General features: G+C 44.4%; 1 protein-coding gene across 2 annotated transcripts in view; it reads left to right on the top strand.

Annotated features, from left to right (window-relative positions):
• LOC147706986 (cytochrome P450 2K1-like) overlaps positions 1-24,975 on the top strand; it is a 636,943-nt gene that overhangs the window by 201,495 nt on the left and 410,473 nt on the right. For both annotated transcript variants that reach the window (XM_086926218.1, XM_086926219.1), the window contains one exon: positions 3,896-4,056. In XM_086926218.1, coding sequence (XP_086782344.1) covers positions 3,896-4,056 — 161 coding nt within the window. The remainder of the gene's footprint in view (positions 1-3,895; positions 4,057-24,975) is intronic.

Below are 24,975 nucleotides of genomic sequence, written 5' to 3'. Positions count from 1 at the left end.
GAAGACATGGCTTGGCAGTTTGGGCTGGACTGTTCCCATGAGGCACAGGGCCAAGGCTGATTAGCATACGGCCATGTCTGAACAGGGGTGGTGTGGAGTGCAAAAAAACAGTAGATGTAGACCCAGATCTCTGTACTGGAGTGAATGTATGACATTGTTCTGCATTCTGTCCATCAACTGTTGTTTTTGCATTTGTCACCCCGAGTGGGGTGGGTATGCTCAGACGTGAGTCCCGTGCTCTCCACACCACTGGAGTCAAGCTAACCTGGCTGATGGCGGCTGATAGCCAGACACCGGTCCTAGGATGCTTGATTCCGGTCCAGGGAAGACATGGCTTGGCAGTTCGGGCTGGACTATTCCCTTGAGGCACAGGGTCAAGGATAATTTGCATAGGGCCATGTCTGAACTAGGGTGGTGTGGAGTGAAAAAAACAATGGATTTAGACCCAGATCTCTGTACTGGGGTGAATGTATGACATTGTTCTGCATTCTGTCCATCAACTGTTGTTTTTTCATTTGTCACCTCGAGTGGGACGGGTATGCTCAGACGTGAGTCCCGTGCTCTCCACACCACTGGAGTTAATCTATCCTGGCTGATGACGGCTGATAGCCAGAAACCGGTCCTAGGATGCTTGATTCCGGTCCAGGGAAGACATGGCTTGGCAGTTCAGGCTGGACTGTCGCATGAGGCACAGGGTCAAGGCTGATTTGCATACGGCCGTGTCTGAACAGGGGTGGTGTGGAGTGCAAAAAACAATGTATTTAGACCCAGATGTCTGTACTGGGGTGAATGTATGACATTGTTCTGCATTCTGTCCATCAACTGTTGTTTTTGCATTTGTCAACCGAGTGGGATGGGTATGCTCAGAAGTGAGTCCCGTGCTCTCCACACCACTGGAGTCAAGCTATCCTGGTTGATGACGGCTGATAGCCAGAAACTGGTCCTAGGATGCTTGATTCCGGTCCAGGGAAGACATGGCTTGGCAGTTCGGGCTGGACCGATCGCATGAGGCACAGGGTCAAGGCTGATTTGCATATGGCCATGTCTGAACTGGGGTGGTGTGGAGAACAAAAAAATGATGGATTTAGGCCCAGATCTCTGTACTGGGGTGAATGTATGACATTGTTCTGCATTCTGTCCATCAACTGTTTTTTTTTGCATTTGTCACCCCGAGTGGGTCGGGTATGCTCAGAGGTGAGTCCCGTGCTCTCCACACCACTGGAGTCAAGCTATCCTGGCTGATGACGGCTGATAGCCAGAAACTGGTCCTAGGATGCTTGATTCTGGTCCAGGGAAGACATGGCTTGGCAGTTCGGGCTGGACTATTCCGTTGAGGCACAGGGTCAAGGATAATTTGCATAGGGCCATGTCTGAACTAGGGTGGTGTGGAGTGAAAAAAAACAATGGATTTAGACCCAGATCTCTGTACTGGGGTGAATGTATGACATTGTTCTGCATTCTGTCCATCAACTGTTGTTTTTGCATTTGTCACCCCAAGTGGGACGGGTATGCTCAGAGGTGAGTCCCGTGCTCTCCACACCACTGGAGTCAAGCTATCCTGGCTGATGGTGGCTGATAGCCAGAAACCGGTCCTAGGATGTTTGATTCCGGTCCAGGGAAAACATGGCTTGGCAGTTCGGGCTGGACCGTTCGCATGAGGCACAGGGTCAAGGCTCATTTGCATATGGCCATGTCTGAACTGGGGTGGTGTGGAGTGCAAAAAAACAAAGGATTTAGACCGAGATGTCTGTACTGGGGTGAATGTATGACATTGTTCTGCATTGTGTCCATCAACTGTTGTTTTCGCATTTGTCACCCAGAGTAGACCGGGTATGCTCATATGTGAGTCCCGTGCTCTCCACACCACTGGAGTCAAGCTATCCTGGCTGATGGCGGCTGATAGCCAGAAACCGGTCCTAGGATGCTTGATTCCGGTCCAGCGAAGACATGGCTTGGCAGTTCAGGCTGGACTGTCCCCATGAGGCACAGGGTCAATGCTGATTTGCGTATGGCCATGTCTGAACTGGGGTGGTGTGGAGTGCAAAAAAACGATGGATTTAGGCCCAGATCTCTGGGGTGAATATATGACATTGTTCTGTATTCGGTCCATCAACTGTTGTTTTTTCATGTGCTTTAGACTGCGCTTTCTCTGGATGGAAACTCTTTTCTAGAAACCTGCTGGGCGAATATTCAGCAGCTAAATGGTAGAGGGACCAATAATCCAATTAGTTGTTTGCCACCTCAGCTACAAAAAGTCAAAAGATGGTTAGCACCCTTCACTGTACCCCATAGGGAGAAAACGCTTAGTAACCTTCAAAGCGCTTGAATGGCGATGCCTACACCTAATACTGACCCTCTAGCCCAGTTGCAGAAGACCAGGTAAGCATCATTAAGTGCCTCCCTAGACACCAGTTTGTGCCAAACCATAGATGTTGTATCCCTTCAGCTAGGGGTGGTTCTTCCTCCCGTTCCATTGACATAGATATAGACGCAGGTAGGCTAGCCCAAAGGTGTGGGAGAGAGTCAAAAGATTGGGGTACCCGTGTGGCGCAGGATGGTTTCAATTTGGAGAGTGCAAAAAAAGCAGCAAAGCAGGAGAATGCACTCTGCGGGCCCGATTCAAAGAATTAACTTAAGACAAAATCCTAAACTTACTACCATTTTACTACCATTTGGTATTCACAGAAGGCAGTTACTCATTTTGGTATTCACAGAAGGCACTTACTCATTTCGGTATTCACAGAAGTTAGGAGTCCTAACTTTATTACTCCTAAATGCCTTCTGTGAATACTGAAAGTCTTAAAGTTAGGATTTTTCTCAGTTTCGGGGTAGTAAACTTAGGACTCATAGCTTTAGGACTCCTAAGCTGAGAAAATCTTAACTTTAAGACTTTTGGTATTCACAGAAGGCATTTAGGAGTCCTAAAGTTAGGAGTCCTAACGTTGCTAGTTCTGTGAATCGGGCCCATTGCATGGAATTTAAAGGGTGGGCCAGATTCTGCACCTTTAGAGATATCAAATAGTAGCAAGTGTACAAGAGACATTCGAGATTGTTCACCAATCTGTTCTGGGGCAGAGGAACTATTAAATTGTCCAAACCCGATGTCAGGAGGGCAGTTTTCGAATCTGCAAACAGGGCTTATAAAAGAAGTATGTAACCAGGCTACTCCTTTGACCAGCAGAGGCGCTGAAGCAGAGTATGAGGGTCCAGGGGTAAGCTGTCTAGCCATCCTTGCAGCTCCTTTTAGAGTCGAGTTTGCTTTAAATTTGTGAGCTGAAAAATACAAAATCGAATTAAATCTCTGCACTCCATCAAATACTGAGTAACACAGAGGAGGTAGTATGCCAAATCCCAGCACTTCTGCAAGAGTTAAAACAAAGGGTATCAGATCCTGGGGATTGTTCTGTTATGCGAGACAATGAGAGGAGCAAATACAAATAAAATAGTGAGATCTGAAAAGTAATGAAATGGAAAACTATGTGAGTAGATCTCTGGAGGGCCAGGCCTCGATTGTCAAACAATCTAAACAAAAAGTGCTGTTCATCGCTAGAAGAGGTCCCGAACCTTTTGAAAACAGTCCAGAGCTGAAGGGCGGTATTAACTTGTTCATAATTCTTCTTTTCTTTTTCCCTCTGTTTCTTGGTTTCTTCAGTTCAGTTTTGTTTTTCGTTTGCTTCAGTAGGAGAAATGATTCAAGTAGTGGGAGGGAGGGAAACTGCTTCTCCCTTATGGAGCATGGAAGTGTGCAGTGACAGGGCACCCATTTACTGGAGGACAGTGGGGGATGTGGTGGACAATTCAATGCTGTTTTGTGAATCTTCAGGGAGACAAAATGAAAAATGTAGCACCATATTTGCATCATTTTTATTAACTGAGTTTTTATTTTACTTTCCAGGCCAGCCTTTTGACAACATGATGATCATGAATGTATCCATTGCCAATATCATAGTGTCTATTGTGCTTGGCCACCGATTCGAACACGACGACCCAGTATTCTTACGGCTCCTGAGCTTGATCAATGAAGGTTTGAGACTTCTAGCAAAACCTATTGTTTTGGTAGGTCTTCTTTGGTTTGTTGTTTGTTACATTTGTTTAGATGTTTAGATCAATTCCTCTCCACAAAGAAAGAACTGCATTTGTTTGTTCGCACCAGTCTTTTTTTGTCAGTAATGATGTTTACATGGTGTAACACCACTTAACTCCTTAAAGACCATTAAAGGGAAAAATAGAACCACATTACTTTCTCAGGCTCTGATAGAGAAGCAGAAAATGCTTTCTGAAAATGTGTTAGATTTTTTTTGAAAAACAGGAGGAACTTCACATCATCTCCCAGGCCTCTTCCTATATATATATATATATATATCTATATACATATATAGATATATATATATATATATATATACATATGTATATATGTATATGTATATGTATATGTATATGTATACGTGTATATATATATATTTATATATATATATATATATATATATATATATATATATATATATATATATATATATATATATATATATATGCTCAGGCTTGGTTTCCATCTAGGCGGGGAGCACTCGAATATCGCCACAGAGCTACAAGCGTCATCCCTCCTCAATTGGTATGCGTGCACCAGCCAGCCGATCTTTTAACAGTCCTGCTATCACGTTCACCCAACGCATTTCAAATAACCTTCTTCCTCAGGAGCTAATGATGTAGGAACACTCTGAATCCACTTTCTACCTCTTTTTGTACACGTAGTTGCGAGCCCTCCAATGGGCCGCTCGTGATGAAACTGTGCTGTGCCTTATGGGAGTTGCAGTGTAGAGGAAACTCGTAATGTCCTTTTCAGAGTGTTAATTATTCACTGTAAGTGATGAAAGCTCACACATTGAGCCTCAGTTGGCAGGTGCTTGCTAAATCCAGCGCCGATATCCCACATCTAGGAGCTGTTGAATACTTGCCCCAGTGGCCCCCAGGCTCCCAGGATGGTGCTACCCCTACGGCACGGAGGCCGCAAAAGTATGTGTGCTCAGGCTTGGTTTCCGTCTAGGCGGGGAGCACTCAAATATCGCCACAGAGCTCCAAGCGTCAGCCCTCCTCAATTGGTATGCGTGCACCAGCCAGCCGATTATATTTTTTAAATGCTAATTTCTAACTATAACTTGTCTGAAACCTATGTTTTTTTCAGTGAATTTCAAAGCTTTTGAAAATGATAATTCTTAAATGTATTAATTATTATATTTATTTCTTTTTATAGTAAATTTCTAACATTTTTATAATAATTATTTGTTATTTTATTTTTTAAGTTACATTACACATTTTTAATATAAAATAATACAAAACAAAATTCAAATTTTTTTTATTATTTTTTCTATATATGGTAAAATAAAATTCTATATATTTTCTTTTTGTATTTTTTTCAGTACTCGTATAATACGCATACGGTGATCGCACCATCCTTTGTACGGGTAATCGTACTGTGCGCTCAACCGCGCATACGTTACGAATATGTTTTCACATTCCGCGTCGCATCGACGCTTCGCGTGACCTCATGTACGTTTGTACGGCACACTGTACGTATACCACGGAAGTTTCCTAATGTTTAAAAAGATATATCTATGTATTTGATGTAAATATTAAGGGAAGACATTATCTAGGATAATTATTAAAATAATTTTTATTAACTTTTAGTAAGCGTATATTACTTTTAAAAGCAATTACGCAAATGGCGGCGTACGTCGTCCATTCACGCATCGTAAGCGCACCCTATGCATACGCCATGTAACTTTAAAATAAGAGATTTGATTGGGTCATAACACTTCCAATTCCAATTGTTGAAAGACCCCACCCATTTTAATCATTCTTCTTTGACTTTCTTAGAAGAACCATCTCTTGTCGGGAGCTCCTGTCATTTGACAAAACAATTTTAATATGGCTGCATTTCTGGAATCCACTTCAGAACATTCTTCAGAGGAGGAATTTATATCTGAGGAGTCACAGGGAAAAAGAAAAGATGCAGTAATCTGGACATTTTTCACCTTTCCAGAAGGACAGAAAAAGGTAATGCTGCAAAGGTCATCTCAAAATCTGTGACACCACACTGTCAAGAGGAGATCCGAGCAAGAAGTACTCATTTGGGACAGCAAGCATGGTTCGCCATGTGAAAAACTACCATCCTCACAATTATGCAAGAGCTTGCTCTGATAGGCTATGGGACAATCCATCACCTGCTGTTCCCAGCACTTCAAGCTCACCAGCCACACAACCATGGACTCCGCATCCAAATATCGTACCGGATTATGCTGACTTAATCATCCATTGCAAATTTTGCAATGAGATGCTCTGCTCCAGGGAGCAGTCAATTAATTTAATTAAACGGCGTAAACAGGAGCACATTTGCTCACAACACTAATTTTTTTTGTTTATTTATTCCTGTTGGACACTGTTTTGTTTCCAATTTATTTTTGTATGTTAAAAAAAAGACAAAAAAACTGTTCTTTTCAGAACTAACTTCACTGGTCAAAAAAACAGCTATATTTCTATGATAGTATGTAAAACTTTCAGGTTTTTGTCTGCACCAGTTGTAGTCTGTACGCATGCGCAGCCCTGTTTCCAAGACCACACTTATTTCTTTTTCTTCAAGTTCACCAAGCAAGCCTCTCCTCTTTCAGGTATCACATTGCCACTTTCTTCTACCGGGCCGTGTGCCTCATCCGCTGCTACACTTTTCTAATATACTAATAAACATATTCTATCTATATTTATTTGAAACGTATTGCCGTGGGCACCAAACCTTGATTACATACTCCGTCCTGTGCATTTGGCTAATGAGGAACCCCCATCGGAAAAGTCCATTGAGTTGGCCATCCGTGAAATGCGTACATCAGGGGCCATGGGTCCAGATGAGTTGCCTATCTCTGTCTTAAAGCAGAGTAGCACAAAGTGGAGTAAAATTCTATTTCCTGTCTTTGCTCGCTGCTTTTTGAATAGGGTTGTTCTCCCATCTTGGAAGGGGAGTATTTTGGTTCCCCTTTTCAAGAAGGGCAATCGACTTTTGCCTCAAAGTTATCGCCAGATTGCCCTTCTGGATGCCGTTGGCAAGGTCTTTGCCAAATGCCTTTTGAAACTGTTATCTGAATGGGTAGATCAGAACAATATTCTCCCCTTTGAACAAATGGGTTTCCGTAAAGGACATGGCACCATGGATAATCTAACAGCTTTACAAGTGATTATGGACAAATACATCAGAGTCCGGGGTGGAAAGGTATATGCTGCCTTCATAGATTTTTCCACAGCATTTGATAAAGTTGACCGCCACCTGCTGTGGAGGAAACTATTGTTTTTAGGCATCCCACCTTTACTGTTGGATTTAATTTGGGATCTCCATACGGATACCTGGTGCAGAATATTGTTGGGAGGAGAAAGAGGCTTGTCAGAATCCATTCCCTCGGCCAATGGACTCAAACAGGGCTGTTTGTTGGCTCCTTTATTGTTCTCCCTTTACGTTCATGATCTCCCTCAAGTTCTATCTTTGAGCAGTGGAATTGCTCCTGTATTGGGGGATAAAGCTATTGTGTGTTTAATGTATGCCGATGACATATTGTTGTTAGATTTGACACTGAAAGGGTTGAACAAGCGTCTACAAGCATTACATATTTTCGCAGAGTCGCACTTTCTACAGATAAACATCTCTAAAAATAAAGTTATGTGCATGTCGGGGAAGAAAAAACCTGCTCATGGGAGTTTCGTATGGACATTAGGTGGCCATAAGTTAGAAATCGTAAACTCATACGTATTTTTGGGGGAAATAATTTGTGGTAATATGAGTGACAAGGCCCATATTGAGAATAATATGCGCAAGGCTCTGACGCAGGGCAAGGGTCTAAACGCTCTTTATAAAGCCACAGGAAAACGTCATTTTCCCTACTTGTCAGAAGCTTTCCAAGCAAAAATCCCTGCCTCATTACTGTACGGTACTGAACTCATTGATGTGAACAAATGGGGTTTTCTCCACATTATTGAAGGTAGACTCTTGCGACAACTATCCTCTGTTAATTCCGCCTGTTCTGTGGCCTCTCTTAGGCTTGAGTTTGGCATAAGAAGTAGCTGGGTCCAAGGACTAGCTGGGATAGTCAGATGGGTCTTCTATCTAGCTAAATGCGAACCCTCCACATTAAGACATCTCATTCAAAAGGAATTACTGGGTCCTTTAAAAGAACTTTCTCCAATCGTAAAAAACTTTAAAAAGGCGGTCTCTTTGTTGCGATTGGAAGAATCCTCTTTGTTTTCACTTTCTTCTTATCAATTAAAGGCATTATTAAAATCTGCAACGTGGAGGTTAAGCTTTATGTCGGATAGAGACTCTATTGTATCAAAGAAAAGCAGTCTGTTGTTGATTAATTCCTATGTTTTTAAATCCATGCAACATTATGTATCTTGGAATCTTCCACATGGCATTCGGCGTTTTTGGTACTTGCTAAGACATGTTACCCTTGAATAATCTCCTATCCAAATGGTATGGTTCTTCCAACATATGTACTTTGTGTAACCATTCGATTCAAGACCTCTCCCATGTTTTGTTTATTTGCCCAGCTTTGTCAAATTCACGGCGTAAGTGGATAAGACCAATTTGTCTGAAATTAGGTATTCTATCTGCCAATGCATTTTCTGAAGCGATCTTAAGCCCCCCTAATGAAATGTTTTGTTCTAGAATATTTAACTTTTTTAAATGCTTTTTGAATTTATATTAATCAGGTCGGTCATCTTTATTTTGTAACAACTGAATGATTTTATATATTTGTACTGTTTTGCTGTTGCACTTTTTATGTGGACCTCTCACGAGTTCCAAATCATAAAATAAAAACTTGAACTTGAAACTACTCCGTCCCCCGCCATTTTAGTAGTTTTCCTCCGTTATTTTTATTATACCTGCCACTTTCATTTTTATTTTACCCCGCCTACCTTCTATGTGAGCTATGAGATTTTCTGATTCAATAACTTGAGAGAGAGGGAAGAGACACTCTCAGTCCCCCAGATAGGTGTATGTCAAACAACCAAAGAGTGTCGTAAGAGTAAAGTCTTGTTAAGCACAGTTTTAGAGAATGATGAAATCAACCTATTAGTTCGCAATGGAAGTCATTTAGGGATTTCTTTAGAAGCCCTCGCTCACCACCCTGGGTGGTGACATGCTTCATCATCGGGCCCACCAGGAGAAGCCGAATGCTTCCCTGGTGTGCTACAACGCCAGATTACTGCGGAGCTGGTTTTTTGTGACAATAGTGTGAAAAATTAATGTGGATTAAAAAATGTCAATAAGCTGTACCAAGCAAACATTTTTTATTCTGTGGTCAGCCAGACATTAATTAAAATATATGTGTCGGGAAATTTACCAACTAATGTGTTGGGTATTTCCACTTAAAATGGCCTGTCTATGTGTAGATTTTACTGGGCTTTCATCAGGACCGTATAACAATGTACCTCGGTGGTGTGGGCGCGCTAAGGCCCACCCTTACCAGAGGACGTGAAAGTTAAAATTCTGTGTAAAAATAAGTGCAAAAAGAACAAACCAGAAAACGTGAATGTTCCTTCGGATTAGAGGAACCTGTAGTTTGTTACTTAAAAGATCCACACCCCATGGGCCTCGGGAGGGGGGTGGTAGCGACAATGGCACACCGCCCGCAACGCCAAACACCTGCTCGGCACCTAGCGACTCCTTCTACTGGTCTGGCTGACCACAGAATAACATTTTTTTTGCTCGGTACAGCTTATTGACATTATCACTGCCTTTGCTTGCTGCTGTGAGGAGCTGCCGTCATCACCGAGTGAGCCTTACTGACCGCGAACCTTCCGCCTGCCTCCCGCAGCCCTGCCGTTTTTCCATCTCAGCGCGGGGCTGCTTCGAGGAGACCGGCGAGGGGCGGACTTCATTGTAAAGCTGCCTAGAGGTTGCCGCGTCACCACCAAGCGCCAGGAGGTGCATAAAACAATCATCAGCCCCACTGAGCGGGGGATTATCACTGCCGTTGCTTGCTGCTGTGAGGAGCTGCCGTCATCACCGAGTGAGAGCCTTCCTGACCGCGAACCTTCCGCCTGCCTCCCGCAGCCCTGCCGTTTTTCCATCTCAGCGCGGGGCTGCTGCGAGGAGACCGGCGAGGGGTGGACTTCATTGTCCAGCTGCCCTAGAGGTTGCCGCGTCACCACCAAGCTCCAGGAGGCGCATACAACAATCATCAGCCCCGCCTCGCGGGACCCGAGCGGGACGCCCGAACGAAGCCCGAACGAAGCCCGGACAAAGGGCAGACAGTCTTAGACAGTCCGAGACTGTCCGCGACTGGACTGGGCCCTATCCCTTGCCTCTGAAGTAAGGAAATTATTTACCACTTTTTTACGCTACTGTCTATGGGAAGCTAAACTGAGCATTGTACTCTCTCACCCTATGTACTGTCAGCATTTGTGACTCGACACACCTTTCCCAAGTGTACCTATCTACCTAATGTCCAGTATGCCAAAAAAGCCGGCCCTAATCGTTTCCAAAACACTAGATAACTACCTGGTTCAGGTGGCTATGAAAATAAACAGCGAAAGGAGACAGTCACTGGGATTAAGCCAGTCCCCTAATCTCCAAGCCCTGAGCCCAACTCAACCATCCACACAGTTCCCATTGATTTGATAGATATTAATACACACGCAGGTGACAATCACGATCAAAATAGTGCCTCGGCAGTCGACTTAGAAATTCTTGTTGTAAATAAACCCAGAAAATAATGTCGACTTTGACCCTGAGACACGTGCCCAAACTACAGACGAAGACCCCTCTTCCTCTTCCGAACAGGAAACTCGACCTGCTAGAACATGCAGAAAAACCCATCCAGAACGAGTAGGCCTACGATTAGGACTAAGGAAGAAAAGGGCATCACCCCTTGGGAAAACTAAGGCCAGAAGTATGGAGCAAGGGGACGATACTGCCAAATGCAAAATGGATGATGAGTTGTTCCATAGGATAGCCGACATGATTGACTCTAAAATCAAATCTATGATTAAGCCTCTGGTTGCCAAAATTGACAAACTAAACGCTGAGATAAAAAAAATGGGTGGGATCCAGAGTAAGGTTGTGGGAGAGTTTGATAAACTGGCAACACTAGTGACAAGAGTGGTCCAAGTAACTGTTGGGAGTACAACAGAGGAGGGGGGGGCGGCTTGACGCTATTTATCCGCCCGGCTCAGGTTCTAATAAGTACCAACAAACAACCCGTGGCTACAGATGGCGGTTTAGTAATACCAATTATTCCGCCTGTATTATGTCAAGAAACAGATCCCCATCAATTCATAGAAGAAGCATCTCCAGTGGTACTGGTGTTGGCCAATGTACCACCCCTGGCGAATGGTCAAACGGAATCTTCAGCATCACTGTCCAGTAAGGCGTTGCACTGGCTAACAGGAAGTATGCAGATGGCGCCAGGAGGGAAACAGCAGTTAGCGGGTGAAATCAAGACAGTGAAAAGGGTTACCTGGATTGGGAATCGACCAAAAAGATTTTTAGGAGACTGTGTAGCAGTGACTTTTTCCCACCCGGCTGTCTTACCTAATGTCCTGACTAATATCCTACCGCCACAAAGAAGAAGTGGGACTGTTGTCCCCCTCACTCTAAAATTTTTCTACGGTGAACAACAAAATGTAACATTCCCTAAGACCCCGGGGCCAGTGTGGGACATGGTGAGAAATAGTCGAGGAACAAATGCACCAGTTAACAATTGGGGAATGACTTTGGGAAATAGATATGGGGTACTATCGGGGGTTAAACGACTGTGATTGACTTGAGAGGGGATCTAATACTGAATACTCCATCCCACCTGGCGATTACCAAGTGGGAGACCATATAGCTCAGATAAATACATTGACAAGTGATATTCCCAGGCAGCAGATAAAAATAATGAGCAAACAAAATACTTTAGTGGTTTTAAAAGGAACTAATGACCTTAATGGCACACCTGTTTGCAATACTAATAACAGCGCAAATGTAAAAACACTTTCAAATTTGGTGGTAATTGAGAATAGCACGAGTGAAAATGTTCTATCTCAAGACTGTAGGGTTAGTCAAACCACTAGCACAGAACTATCTAATGCTAATGTTTCTGCTCAATTTACCTTGGTGTCATGGAATGTTGCAGGCTTAAAAAGTAAAATGCCATCCCTGGACTGGCTAGCTTTCCTGGATACTAAGGCTATAATCCTTCTCCAGGAAACTTGGCAGGTAGTACCTGAACCAAAGCAAGGATACCTACACTTCTATATCTCGGCTACACCGAGTCTACGGGGAAGGTAAAAGGGGGGCCTGGTGACATGGGTAAAACAGAATAGTGGGTATTCTGTTCTCCACTTGGCTACAAATAGCCCTGATATTCTGTTGGTCAAATTGCAGCGATTTGACTGCAAGGAGCTTTACATTTTTAACATTTATTCAAGGGAGCTTCCAGGTGGTAAACCCACTGAGGCAGTTGACCAATTAGATATTCTTTTTAAGCAATATTGTTTGAACGGCAATGTCATGGTTGCCGGCGATTTTAATTGTTGTTTCGAACCCTTAGATAACTATGATATAGACCTTACAGAGGAAGAGGACTACATATGGGAAATCACTCAACTGTCCCTATTACCTATCAAAAAGTGGTCAGAGGCCGCATTGCAATTAAAAGTTTTATGTGTGGAGCATGGGCTACGGGCCACTAATGGAAGAACGGGTTCTGATAAACAGGGTGCCCCTACTTTTTACAATGGCACATCACATAGTCGTATTGACTATATTCTTACTAATAAGGAGAATTGGTCTAGCGTCGACGATATGTGGATAGAGCCACGGGCCGAAAGTGATCATGACCCACTAATTTTGTTATTTAGGTTGTTCGACCTACCAAAAAGTAAAGGACCGAGGGATAATGTTCAAATCGCCCTCTCAAATGACCAAAGACGTATTAGATGGTCTAATTGTGTAACAAATGAAGAGAGTGTTGCAGATATGAGGGATTTAACCACCTAGGCTATCATAGACCTAAGGAGTAACTCCATTGTGGAGGCTCCGGTATCTAATGTTAGTAGGATCCACGATGTGTTTTTTAATAAATTGAGATTTTTCTTTGTTAAAAAGGTTACTAAAAGACAGTGTAGGCCAGTAAGGAAGGAGGATCAATGGTATGATAAATCCTGCAGGGTTTCTTACAGGGCCTTGTCTGATGCAGTAAAGACTAAAGATACAGTTAAGATAAAGGACGCCCGAGTCGTGTACAAAAAAGCACAAACTAGGGCAAAAGGTGAATGGGACGATGGCTATTGGAGGGACCTCTTGAAAGCCAGTAAAGAAAGATCAATGTCCTCCTTCTGGGATATGGTTAAGTGGGGAAGGGGGGCCAAAAGAGGAGAACCCATGAACCATGTGTCACTAGACGCTTGAGTTTCCCACTATGCGTCTCAGTTCGCTTCTGAGGATGGAGATGAAGATGGGTGCAAGGCATTTCTGAATACAACTACGAGTGCTAGCTACCTATCCTTCACTAAAGCCGATGTTCTAAAAACTCTGAACAATATCCCAAAAGCGAGGGCCCCAGGTTTGGACTCTGTTCCTGCAGATCTATTTATGCATGACAAGGACCTTTGGGCTTCCTACATCCAGTTGCTAGCCAATGGCATTGCGAAGGGTTCGCCTATTCCAGAGACCTGGAAAGGAGCCAAGATTATCCCAATCTTTAAAAAGGGGGAATGCTCGGATCCAGGCAATTATAGGCCTATCAGCCTTATCGCATGCATACAAAAAGTAGTGGCGAGGCTTGTACTGCAGCGTATTCATGGCTGGATAGATGAACAAGATATTCTATCACCCCTACAGGCAGGATTTCGCAGTCATACTAGTACTATTGATCAAGTTTTTAGATTTGTTTTATTGTATTGGCGTGTAGTGCTGCTTGGGGGGGTATGCTTTTTGCAGCCTTTGTTGATCTTAAATCAGCATTTGACTTGGTCCCTCATGCTAAGTTGTGGAAAGCTCTACAAGAACAGGGCATCCCAACTGAAATCCTGTCCTTTTTAATAAGATTGCACGAAAATAATTTTGCTCAAGTCCGATGGAATCAGCAAGGTAACGTAACTGACAAATTCCCCATTGCAAGGGGAGTATGCCAAGGATGTGGACTAGCCCCAACCCTCTTCTCGTTATACATCAACAGGATGATCAGGTACTTTGAGCAACAACCGACCGACGCACCTAAGTTGGCCGGAAAACTGATTCCCCTGTTGATGTTTGCGGATGACACCTTATTAATATCAAAGACACAACAGGGTCTTCAGAGGGCCATTGGAGTTTTTGAAGTGTTTTGTGCAGACCATGGTCTTGTCATTAATACAGCCAAAACAAAATTCATGGTTCTGCACAAACGGAAACATGTCAGAGGGAAGGTGGTTATGGACGGGGTCCAACTGGAACAGACCCAAGTCTTTAATTACCTGGCCATTACTCTGTCATATAAGTTAGATTGGAAACAGCACACCAACCAGTTGGTTACGAGGCATGCACAACTGATAGGAGTACTCACCAAGGAATTTTATTCATCACACACTAGGCCTATCACTCCGGTTTTAAAGATTTACAATGCAAAGGTTGGAGCAGCGGTCCTTTATGGGGTTGAACTCTGGGGGCCCAGTAACCTCACAAAGTTGACGGTTGCCCAAAATAAATTCTTTTGCAACATCATTGGTTTACCAGTATCCACTCCCTTGATACCCCTCCACTATGATCTAGGATCTCATAGCTTAGAGGACATGGCCAAATATAGAGCGGTTGCATATTGGAGGAGATTATAGGTAACCCCGGAACTCTCACAGTATGCCCAGGGCTTCCTCGAGGTCAGAGATTCGGATAAAGCCCAGAAAATGTTTTGGATGAGGGAGGTGAAAGCAATTTATATGGCTATGGGTCTATCTCCATTATGGGATGACCCTTTGAGGAATGCTTTCCCACCTAAGAAAACACTTTGTGATCTGTATTGGAACATGGTTGAGGCTAAGAATTTTGGATGTCGTACTGAACCATCCTTTACTACCGATTTCATAGAACTCAAGTATGTACCGGCCCTAGAACCTTATTGGGATTGGATTACGATCCCAGGGGACCGGAAGAAGTATCACCAGATGAGGGTGGGGACACTACCACTAAATGCTTTAACTGCGAAATGGCGTGGGAACCAAAGTTCGGTGTGCCCGTTTTGCCCTGACCAAAGGGAAGATATTGGGCATGTACTATTTGCCTGCCCAGAATACAACGCACCCAGAAGATCGTGGCTAAAACTGATTTGTGTTCAGCTAGGCCTCAAAACTGCTATCGAGGCCATTAGGATTTTAAGAACTGATACTTCCCAGCCAGTTGTTATAGCCATGTCTAAATTCTTTCATTGGATGTGGATAATTCGGGCCCGTAAAATGAGTTTGGAATAACCCCATGGCCAGTTGTTACACGCTGATATTCGATTTTGCAAATTGTATTAAGAAACTGATGTACTTAGCATTGAATGAATTTTCTTTTTAATACTGTTTTATCTTTTTTAATTTAATATATTTAAAATTGTAAATATGGATGAGCTAGTATGCTCTTTTTTAGATAAAGTTGGAATGATAAATTGTGGATCTTACTATCTGTTGGGTGGGGGGGTAAACTTGTAAATGTCTTTTTATGATTGAAAAATATTGAATAAAGACTATTTGAATTGAATTGACATTTTTTAATCCACATTAATTTTTCACACTATTGTCACAAAAAACCAGCTCCGTAGTAATCTGGCGTTGTAGCACACCAGGGAAGCATTCGGCTTCTCCTGGTGGGCCCGATGATGAAGCATCTCACCACCCAGGGTGGTGAGTGAGGGCTTCTAAAGAAATCCCTAAATGACTTCCATTGTGAACTAATAGGTTGATTTCATCATTCTCTAAAACTGTGCTTAACAAGACTTACAGCCTGATTCATGTACGGGCCGTTTTGCGTGTCCCTAATAGCGAATAATAGCGACTCGCTATTGAGAAAACGCAAAACGGCATTCATGTATTTTTCAGGGAAAAAATAGCGACTCGCACGCGGGCGCAAAAGCCGTTAGCGACCTACCAAAAATGCAGAAAAATCGCAATTTCCGCCCACCAGCGATCGGGATTGCGACACGCAATCCCGATCGCACGGGATAGCGACTCGCAATCCCGTGCGATCGGGATTGCGTGTCGCATTATCGCGGGATCCGGAAATACGGGATTACGCATTCCGAGCACCGTGATGACATCACAACCAGGAAGCTGCCAAATCCCACCTGCAAACACCACAGTGACGCAAACATCCGACTCGACACGACGGAAAGCAGCCGCCAAACCGCCGATACCGATAGCGACTCCCGACCCGGCAGTAATTGCGCCCGCCATGGCTGAAGAACCACTGCCCGGCCCCAGCAACAGCGCTAGCCGAAAGCGCAAGCTGAAATTCTCCGAGTCGGAGTTGGAGAATCTAATTGAAGGGGTGGTGGCCCACCACGCCCAGCTGTTCGGTGCAAACTCAAGGAGGGTCCCCGAACAAGAGAAGAGGAGGATCTGGGTTGGAATTGCCTCCAGCGTGAACGCAGTTGGCGTTGCGGCAAGGTCGGTGGAAGAGATAAAGAAGCGCTGGTACGACCTCCGAGGGCGTGCCAAGGAGAAGGTGGCGGCGCGTCTCGGAGAGTCATCAGGCACCGGCGGTGGTGGACCGACTGTCCCACCCAACACCCCCCTGGAGGACAGGATTGAGGACACCCTTGAGACGGAGGCCTGTGTTGGTGTGACCACCCTGGACTCCTCCCGCCCAACCCACAACACCCAAGGTAAGTGGCATGCGACTGCGACCCTGTCCCTTATGACCGTCCCTGCCCAAATAGGCTCACTCATTGGCCCTTAATCATGCCTATGTTGTGCATTGTGGGAGACGTAGGGGCAGATTTATGTTAACTGGCGCATCCCGAGGGATGCGCCAGTTAACATGCGCCACAGTGCGCCACAGCTACGCCACCCATGGTGCGCCGCATTTATGATGCGGCGCACCATGGGGCCAAAACGGCACAGATGCGTGACGCATCTGTGCCGGAAATGTGGCGCATTGCTGGAGTTGCGTCGCAAGCGCGACGCAGCTCCAGCAATGCTCGGGGGGGGCCTATTCTTTCAATGCTGCCTCAAGCCTTACGCCTGCTTCAAGCAGGCGCAGGGTTTTGACGCAGCATTGCCCTGAAAGTGACTGAGTGACATCTTACAGATTTCACTCAGCCACTTTCAGGAGACGTTCCTGCGCAGGAACGCCCCCCCTGCGCAGGAACGCCTCCTCATGGCGCAGTGCTGTACAACGTGACGCATCTCCTAGATGCGTCACGTTGTAAATAGGGCGCAGGGATGCGCCACGTTTCCGTGCCGTTGCGTCACGCAACGGCGGCGTACACGTGGCGCAAGCCCTTCATAAATCTGCCCCGTAGTATGTCCACAATTTAGTTGTACCACTATGCGGCCTGAAAGGTTCCTAAGCGCACATATCCACAGCCATCCAGGGAATGTCACCCAGCATGCATGTAACATCTGCACGTCTGACAGTCACATGCACCTAATGAGTATCCACTTACCCTCACAGGTGCAGACGATAGCAGTGATAGTGAGAGGCTGGTGATCGTCGAGGAGGCCCAGGAGGAGGCATCCCTACCCGCCACCCTGCCACCATCCCCTGCCGCTGCGGCAACACCAGCAGCCAGGCCCACCACCTTACCAGCAGCAAAATCTGCAGGACCACCGCCAGCCAAGGTCAGGCCCCCCACCAATGTGCCTCCAGTGCCTGCCGCACCTGCGACGCCAGCTGCCACAACACCTGCAGCTCGTCCTCCAAGATCTGGCCCGGCCACATCCGCAGCACAGCGGCAAAAGAGCAGGAGGGGCAAAGGGCATCTCCATGCCTGTATGTCCGTGGAGAGGCGAATGCTCCGTCTCCACCAGAGGCAGTTGCAGCAGCAAGGAGCCATCCAGCTCCAGCTGCAGAAGATCGGCCGCAATGTGGCAGGAGTGGGCCAGCGGGTTGACCGCATGACGGCGGCCATTGAGCGCATGGCGGTGGCTATGGAGGCAAACACTGCTGCGCTGGGGAAGCAGCGCAGTGCTGCACGCAGGCGCCACCACCATCTGGTGAGCCAGATGGCAACCTATAGTCGTTCCAATTATGTGGCAGCCAATGCCACCACACAGCTCTCCCGACGCTCAATGACCCAGCAGCACCAGCTGGTCCAGTGCTGCGAAGAGATCACCAGAGTGCTGGAGCACCTGACCACCGCCGTGGTCCCACTGCTCCAACCTGTGGTACCGGCTGTCGTTGGGGGAGACAATGGGAGTGAGGCTGCCTCCAGCGTGAGTAGCAACTCTGCCACGCAGGCCCCCCCACCTAGGCGCAGCACCAGGGCTACGCCTGGTCCATCTGCCCAGGAGGAGGATGAGGAGCCACAAAGGCGGCTGGGAAATGTGCGCAGGAAGCAGCATTGACATTGTGTCAGGGACACAGGCTGAGGATAAGCCTGCCAAGCAAAATAACATGCAGTATGCTGGAATACTGTACTTTTTTTTGTAAATAGTTATTTCCATGTCCCTTTTCTGTTGTGAATCAAAGAAATACATTTATTTTGAAGCATACATTTGCCTTGTGTTATCATTATATTTAGCATGCAATTGTGATATGTGGGGTGGGGGAAGGGGGTGGGCTAGAAATAGTTATCTGTGATGTGGTTGCGACGTCTGTGGCCTTCAGCTGGGTTCTCCCCGCGTGCATGGGGCGCATTTGCTGGTGGCCGGTCGTCCCCCTCAGATTCACTGCCTGAGATGTCAACTGGTATCCGCCGCTTGGTAGCAATGTTATGAAGCATTGCACAGACAGCCACAATGCAGCAGCACGCTGCAGGACTGTAATACATGGCCCCACCTGTCTTGTGCAGTATACGGAACCTGCTCTTGAGCAGGCCAAATGTCCTTTCAATACAGTTCCTTGTCCGGATGTGCGCAACATTGTAGCGCCGTTGCTGAGGTGTGGCAGGGTTGAGGTAAGGGGTCAGGAGGTATTCCCGTAGGGCGTAGCCACTGTCACCTGAATGAGAGGAGCAGATGTTGATTGCCTGTGCAGCGCAGTTACTTCATAGCAATGTGACATTGTCGGCAAAGTGTACTTACCAAGTAGGTGTCCTTCCCCAAACTCTCCCCTGATCAGTCGTGTGTGGAGTCCGCTGTGCCTGAAGATGAAGGAGTCATGGGTACTCCCTGGGTACTGGGCCACAATGTCAGTGATGATGCTCTTGGCATTGCAGACCATCTGTATGTTGAGGGAGTGGTAGCACTTTCTGTTGCGGTACATATACTCCGTGCCAGCTGGTGGGCAGATGGCGACGTGGGTACAGTCTATGCAGCCGAGGACATGGGGTAAATGGGCAACATTATAAAATTGTAGTTTAGTGAGGTCCAATTCCTGTTGGCTCGTGGGAAATGTGATGTACCGGTGGAGCTGGCTGAGCATGGCGTCAACAAAAGTGTGGAGGCAGCGTGACATGGTGGGCTGGGATATCCCCCCAGCAGCGGCTACTATGCCCTGGAAACTGCCGGAGGCCAGGAGGTGCAGGCTGCACAATACCTGCACATGTGTGGGCACAGAATTGTTTCGCCTTGTTGGGTGCTGCATGATGGGGTCGAGTTCTTGTATCAGCCAGGTGATCATTTCCCCATTCAGCCTGTATTTAGCATAAATCTGTTCTCTGGTTTGGCCCAGCAAGGTGACCCGCAGCCGGTAAATCCTTGCCTGCCTCATGCGTCTCCTCCGTGCTGCTCGCTGTAGCCTTCGCCGCCTCACCACCATGTACATCCCTGGCATTGTGGAAAGCCTAATGCTGCTGTTGAATGTCCTTATGTGTGATTGGTCAGGCCTGGCCCTGTTGGTGATAGGTCAACGGTTATTTGAAAAAATTTTTTCAATGCCTTTCATGGTTACCACCTGCTTTGAGTTGTCCTTATTTTGCGCCGTGCAAATAGCGATTTTTGGGGTTTTCGCAAATTGCGATTGTTCTTGAATGCCGATAGCGATTTTCTATTGCGAATTCGCTATTATTTTCGCAGATTCCGTGGTGTGTCGCAATTTCCGATTCGCTAATGCTCAGGAGCAGGGATTCTGCGATTATATTAGCGACTTCGCAAATATGTGTTAGCGAATTCGCTATTTTGTTGTTGAATGCCGATTACGGAAATTGCGCCCGCATTTGCGTTTTCGCAGCGATTGCGGGCGCAATTTCACTTCATGAATCAGGCTGTTTACTCTTACGATACTCTATGAGATTTCCTACCACAGACACCACTGTGTTTGTCCTTGGCCTCCGATCTTACCAGACTTGGTCACACGAATACCTAAAAACTAATTTGAAGCACGTAAGCCACAGCCATTACAACGCATGACCATCACCACAAAGCCATTACCATGCTTATGCCTTTAAAATGCGTGGTAAATGCATACTATTCATAAAAGCATGTATGGTACAGCCATATGTGTGCTAATGGCTTTGTGGTGACGGTCACTCGTGTTTATGACTGTGTTGTAATGGCTGTTTCCCCTTCAGGACACTGCAGGAACCGGGTCTGGGCGTGGTGGACTCCAGGACACCCGGCGGAGGGCCACGCAGCCCCCCTCACACAATATAGAAAGCTCTGGGGGGTCGTTGTTTCCGTGGTTTGAAGGGCCTCATTGAGGCCCACACACTTTTAATTTTGTAGTAGGATGGGTTTGCACGCGAAAGTGGGGCAAGGGGTTTGTAAATCTGGTACATATTGTTTTGTTTTACTTTGATTTCCTTTCTGTCTTGTAGAGCATCCACAGTAAATATAACTTATTGTACAGCCAGTACTTTTTAACACTACTCTCAAATGTCTTACCATAGTACTTCAAATTATAAATATTATTTCTATTGTGGACCGTCACCCCCCCCAAAAAAAAGACGTATATATTTTTTTATTAACTTTTATTAAAACAACAATGACTGTAAACGTAACTTAAAGATAACAATATAATAAACAACTAGAAAAACAAAAAAGAAAATTAGAGTTTAAAATTATGTACATGTGACTAAATGAGGTGAAACATTACAAGTCAAGGTAACACTACGATTTTACGTGCGCAGTGTGCCTGGTACATTTCACTTCTGTTATAGTCCCATGGCGCAATAATCTTGTAGATCTGTTCCTTAGACTGTTGTAACCTATCTGTTGTCACTGCTCGGAGGTAATTATACATTTCTACTCTGACAAGCTGCTGCACACTACCCGCTCTCTCCTTTCACAGATAATTTGTTGTTGTTTCGGAAACAAAATTCTTTGCTCACCTAGTGCCATAGGCATGATGAAAAGAGGGTGCTCTACGTCTCGAAGCAGGCTTCACTGTAGCCAACAGAGTTCACCACTTAAACTCAGGTAAGGTTCTATACGGCAGAGTGAACACAGCAGCGTCCAGAACGTAAAAAAGAAAAAAAAAACGATGTGAGAGATAGTAAAATAAGAAAGAGAAAAAAGGACATTAAAACGTGGAAGAGACACACGTCAGCCCCCCACAGAGGGGGGCTGAAGCACCATTAGCCTAATGGGTATTGCGCGCCTGCTGCCTACTACATATTCTCTCCTTTTACAGATAGCCTGTTGTTGTATCAGGAACAAGCTTCTTTGCTCACCTTGAGCCATTGGCGTCATTCAAAGAGGGTGCACTACGTGTCGAAGCAGGCTTCTCATTCGTTGTTACAGTGGCCACACATCATCGCAGAATACACAAACGTGGAGCTTTAGAGGTTTCTTTTGCGGGGGTTTCGTCAATTTGTAAAACACAACCTGTAAGATGAAAAGGTGGTTAACATTGTGTGTAATTTTTTATGAAAGGAGAGTGGAAATAAGAGAGTGACTAAAAACAATATTCGCAGCTACCTTTCTGTCACCTGTGTTTTTCACCACGTGCCGGACATAATGCTCTACATCTAAAAGATAGTAAAAGAAAGATGTTATGATTGGTAATTGTTACCATCTTAATGTGCAGTTAGATAACATCGCGCTTTCATACACGTTACTTCTCACATTTATACGAACTATTTGTATAGGTAGTATTCGGGACATTTCAGCGATTATAAATACGTTCCTGCTATTGGGAAAAAAATTTATACATGTAAATTGATACACTATATAGGAGTGTGTTCGTCTAAATAGCTGCGTTGCCTTTTTTTATCTAGTCTGCTACAACCCTTTGACTCCCTCTGATGCGTACCCAGGGCTCACTGCTGACCTTTTCGTGGAAAAGACACCTTTTGCATCATGTAATCCCGATCTGCAACAAAGATGTCTCATATATGGTGCCGAGTCTTGATGTCTTGAAATCTCTATGGCTAACAACATACTCGTACTCCCATCATCATCATCGCAGGTTCTTCACCCGCTCAGTGCTTCGGCTACCACTACCTCAGTGACCAAAGAGGCCACGCATGTGGAAGTGAGCCCCCTTGTTTGGTTGTTTGGGAACAAGTCTAAAATTGGGTACAACCTGTGCGCTCCGTCTTTTTTATAGATAGGGTCACGTGTGTAGTGACGGATGCGCTGGATGGGTGTGGTGTGGGTGTATACCAACAATGAGGGAGTGTGTGTGTGCTAATCTGACAACTAGACCTAGAACTAACAAATCACTACAATGGAAATCCGGGCCATGTAGTGTTGTTGTGTTTTCCTGGTAGCGTAAGCGGAGTGGGCTGTACTAACGTATTCAGTCTTGATTAATTTACACCTCTCCCCGGGCTTTTAAATGTTGAGAGAGGGGCCCCCCAGCTCCGAGACACTGCAGGAGCTGATCTTCGGATTGGCAGTCTCCAGGGCCTTCGATGGCTCTGGGCATAGGGTCACGCAGTCTGCCACACACAATACACTAAAAAGAAGAGAAAGTGATGAGAGATGATTTCTGACGTGTTTAGGCTTGAGAGCCTGGATAATCATTAAATGGGGTCTGGCAGTGAAGTGCGTACTTTCGGGGTCTTGTGAAAACAAGTCATCTTTCATAATTCCCTCTCGCTGCGTGTACATGCAAAGATATCTCATTTACTCATATGTTAAAAACAGAAACTTTCAACACCTCTTATTGATTGGTTGAAAAGCATTGTAAGAAAACGTATTAGCGACCAATCCCTTTCCTTGCGCAGATTTTGAAAAACATTTGATTGGCTGTTGTGTCCTTACGTCTACCTTCCTCATGCTAATTTTGATTGGCTTTCTTTTTTCTATGTGACTTTACGATATAGTCACCATGTATGTAGCCCATTTTGTGACACACTTTATTTTACTATGCATTTCAAAAACTAGTTGTGGTAGGGTGCTTTTAACTTAAACTGTGTACTCTGTTACAAGTTTGTTGACTGTAAAAGTATTAAAAAAATTATTCTATTTTCTATTCTATCATAATTGTGCTGACTTTTCTCCTTTAGCGTGCAGTATTACGTTTTTTTTATAAAATGTATAACTTTCAAACCATCCTTGAAAGAAAAATGCTCATGTTTTCAAAATATTTTTATTGAGTCTATTATATTCATCATATGGGTGCAATGCAAAAATTCTTTTATATTTATTAGTATAACACGTTCGACCACATTTATTTTATTTGATCATAAGCACTCATTCCTTATGTTTACATTATATAAGTGTTGCCCCATCATCTTTTTATAAATGTTTGGGCTTCTTTTACTTTCAGATAAAGTAGAATAGAAGTGCTACGACAAACACTCCCTCACTACTTCATCTTTCTTTTTTATGTACATTTCATGTCAGTATTACATTTAACAATCATGACATTTTAAACCACAATTATATTACTTTTTTTTTAAAAAGTGCTTCCGAAGATATTCCTCCTAGTCTTCATGACTAAAATTAGCAAAAAGCACTACTTAATATAAATACATTTAGCCTAATTTCACTGTAGAAGATAAAGAGTTTTGGTTTTAGTACATTTTTCAACTCCAGTTGAAGGATCCTACAGTTTCTTATAAATTAAAATATACATTAACAATATGATTCCTCTCTGGAAATGAAAGATAAATTGAAGATTATGAGATCGCTCCTAATCAATACTTTGCACGTACTAATTCATTAAATACCCTATATTTCCATTCATATAATTTACCTCTCTTCGATATTGTTTCCATCCTCCGTAGAAATTCACCCAACTCCTCTGGAAAGTACATACGGTATTATGTATTTTTAAATATACATTAACAATATGTACTCTCTGAGGAAATGAAAGATAAATGTGAAGATGTTTCCTCAGTCCGAATCATTCCTTTGCTCGTAGTTTGTTCGCACGTGTTGATTCTCTGAAACGAAACCAATCATCCCACAGGTGTGGTTTATATACTTTTTGGTTACTTAACAGTCTATGGGATTGATTTATTGCTCCTCCCACTATTAAGTCACGTTTTTCAGTTGACAGGTGTTCTCATTTCCACTGTTTTAGCGTGTCACGTGTTGATGTAAATGTACCTCTTTCCATACTTTGTAAGTTTCGTATAATTTCTAAAAGGCTTTATTTAAACTCGTTTTTATTATTAAAGCATTTCTGTAGGTTACTATTTTCTTAATAGGAGTATTAACATTTATTCTCCTTTATTATTCTTGTAAATTCCCTTTATTTTAAACTTTTTTTAAATTCTCTTTATTAACGTATATTAATGTAATCATTCACTCAGTAAGTATGTACTCATGAAGTGAGGCAGGCTTTAGGGAATGCACTGATTCAAAGTGCTATGTATTATGCATTTTGTGGTGTGATTACCTTTACATTTATGCTTCAGGACTACAATTCCCCACTCACTATATATACCAGGGGTCTCCAACTACTAGCTCGGGAACTACTGGTAGCTTACCAGCACC

Source organism: Lissotriton vulgaris, chromosome 6 (genome assembly GCF_964263255.1).
Source record: "Lissotriton vulgaris chromosome 6, aLisVul1.2, whole genome shotgun sequence".
NCBI lineage: Eukaryota > Metazoa > Chordata > Amphibia > Caudata > Salamandridae > Lissotriton > Lissotriton vulgaris.
The sequence above is the reverse complement of the archived record's forward strand: the minus strand, read 5'-3'. Positions and strand labels throughout refer to the sequence as shown.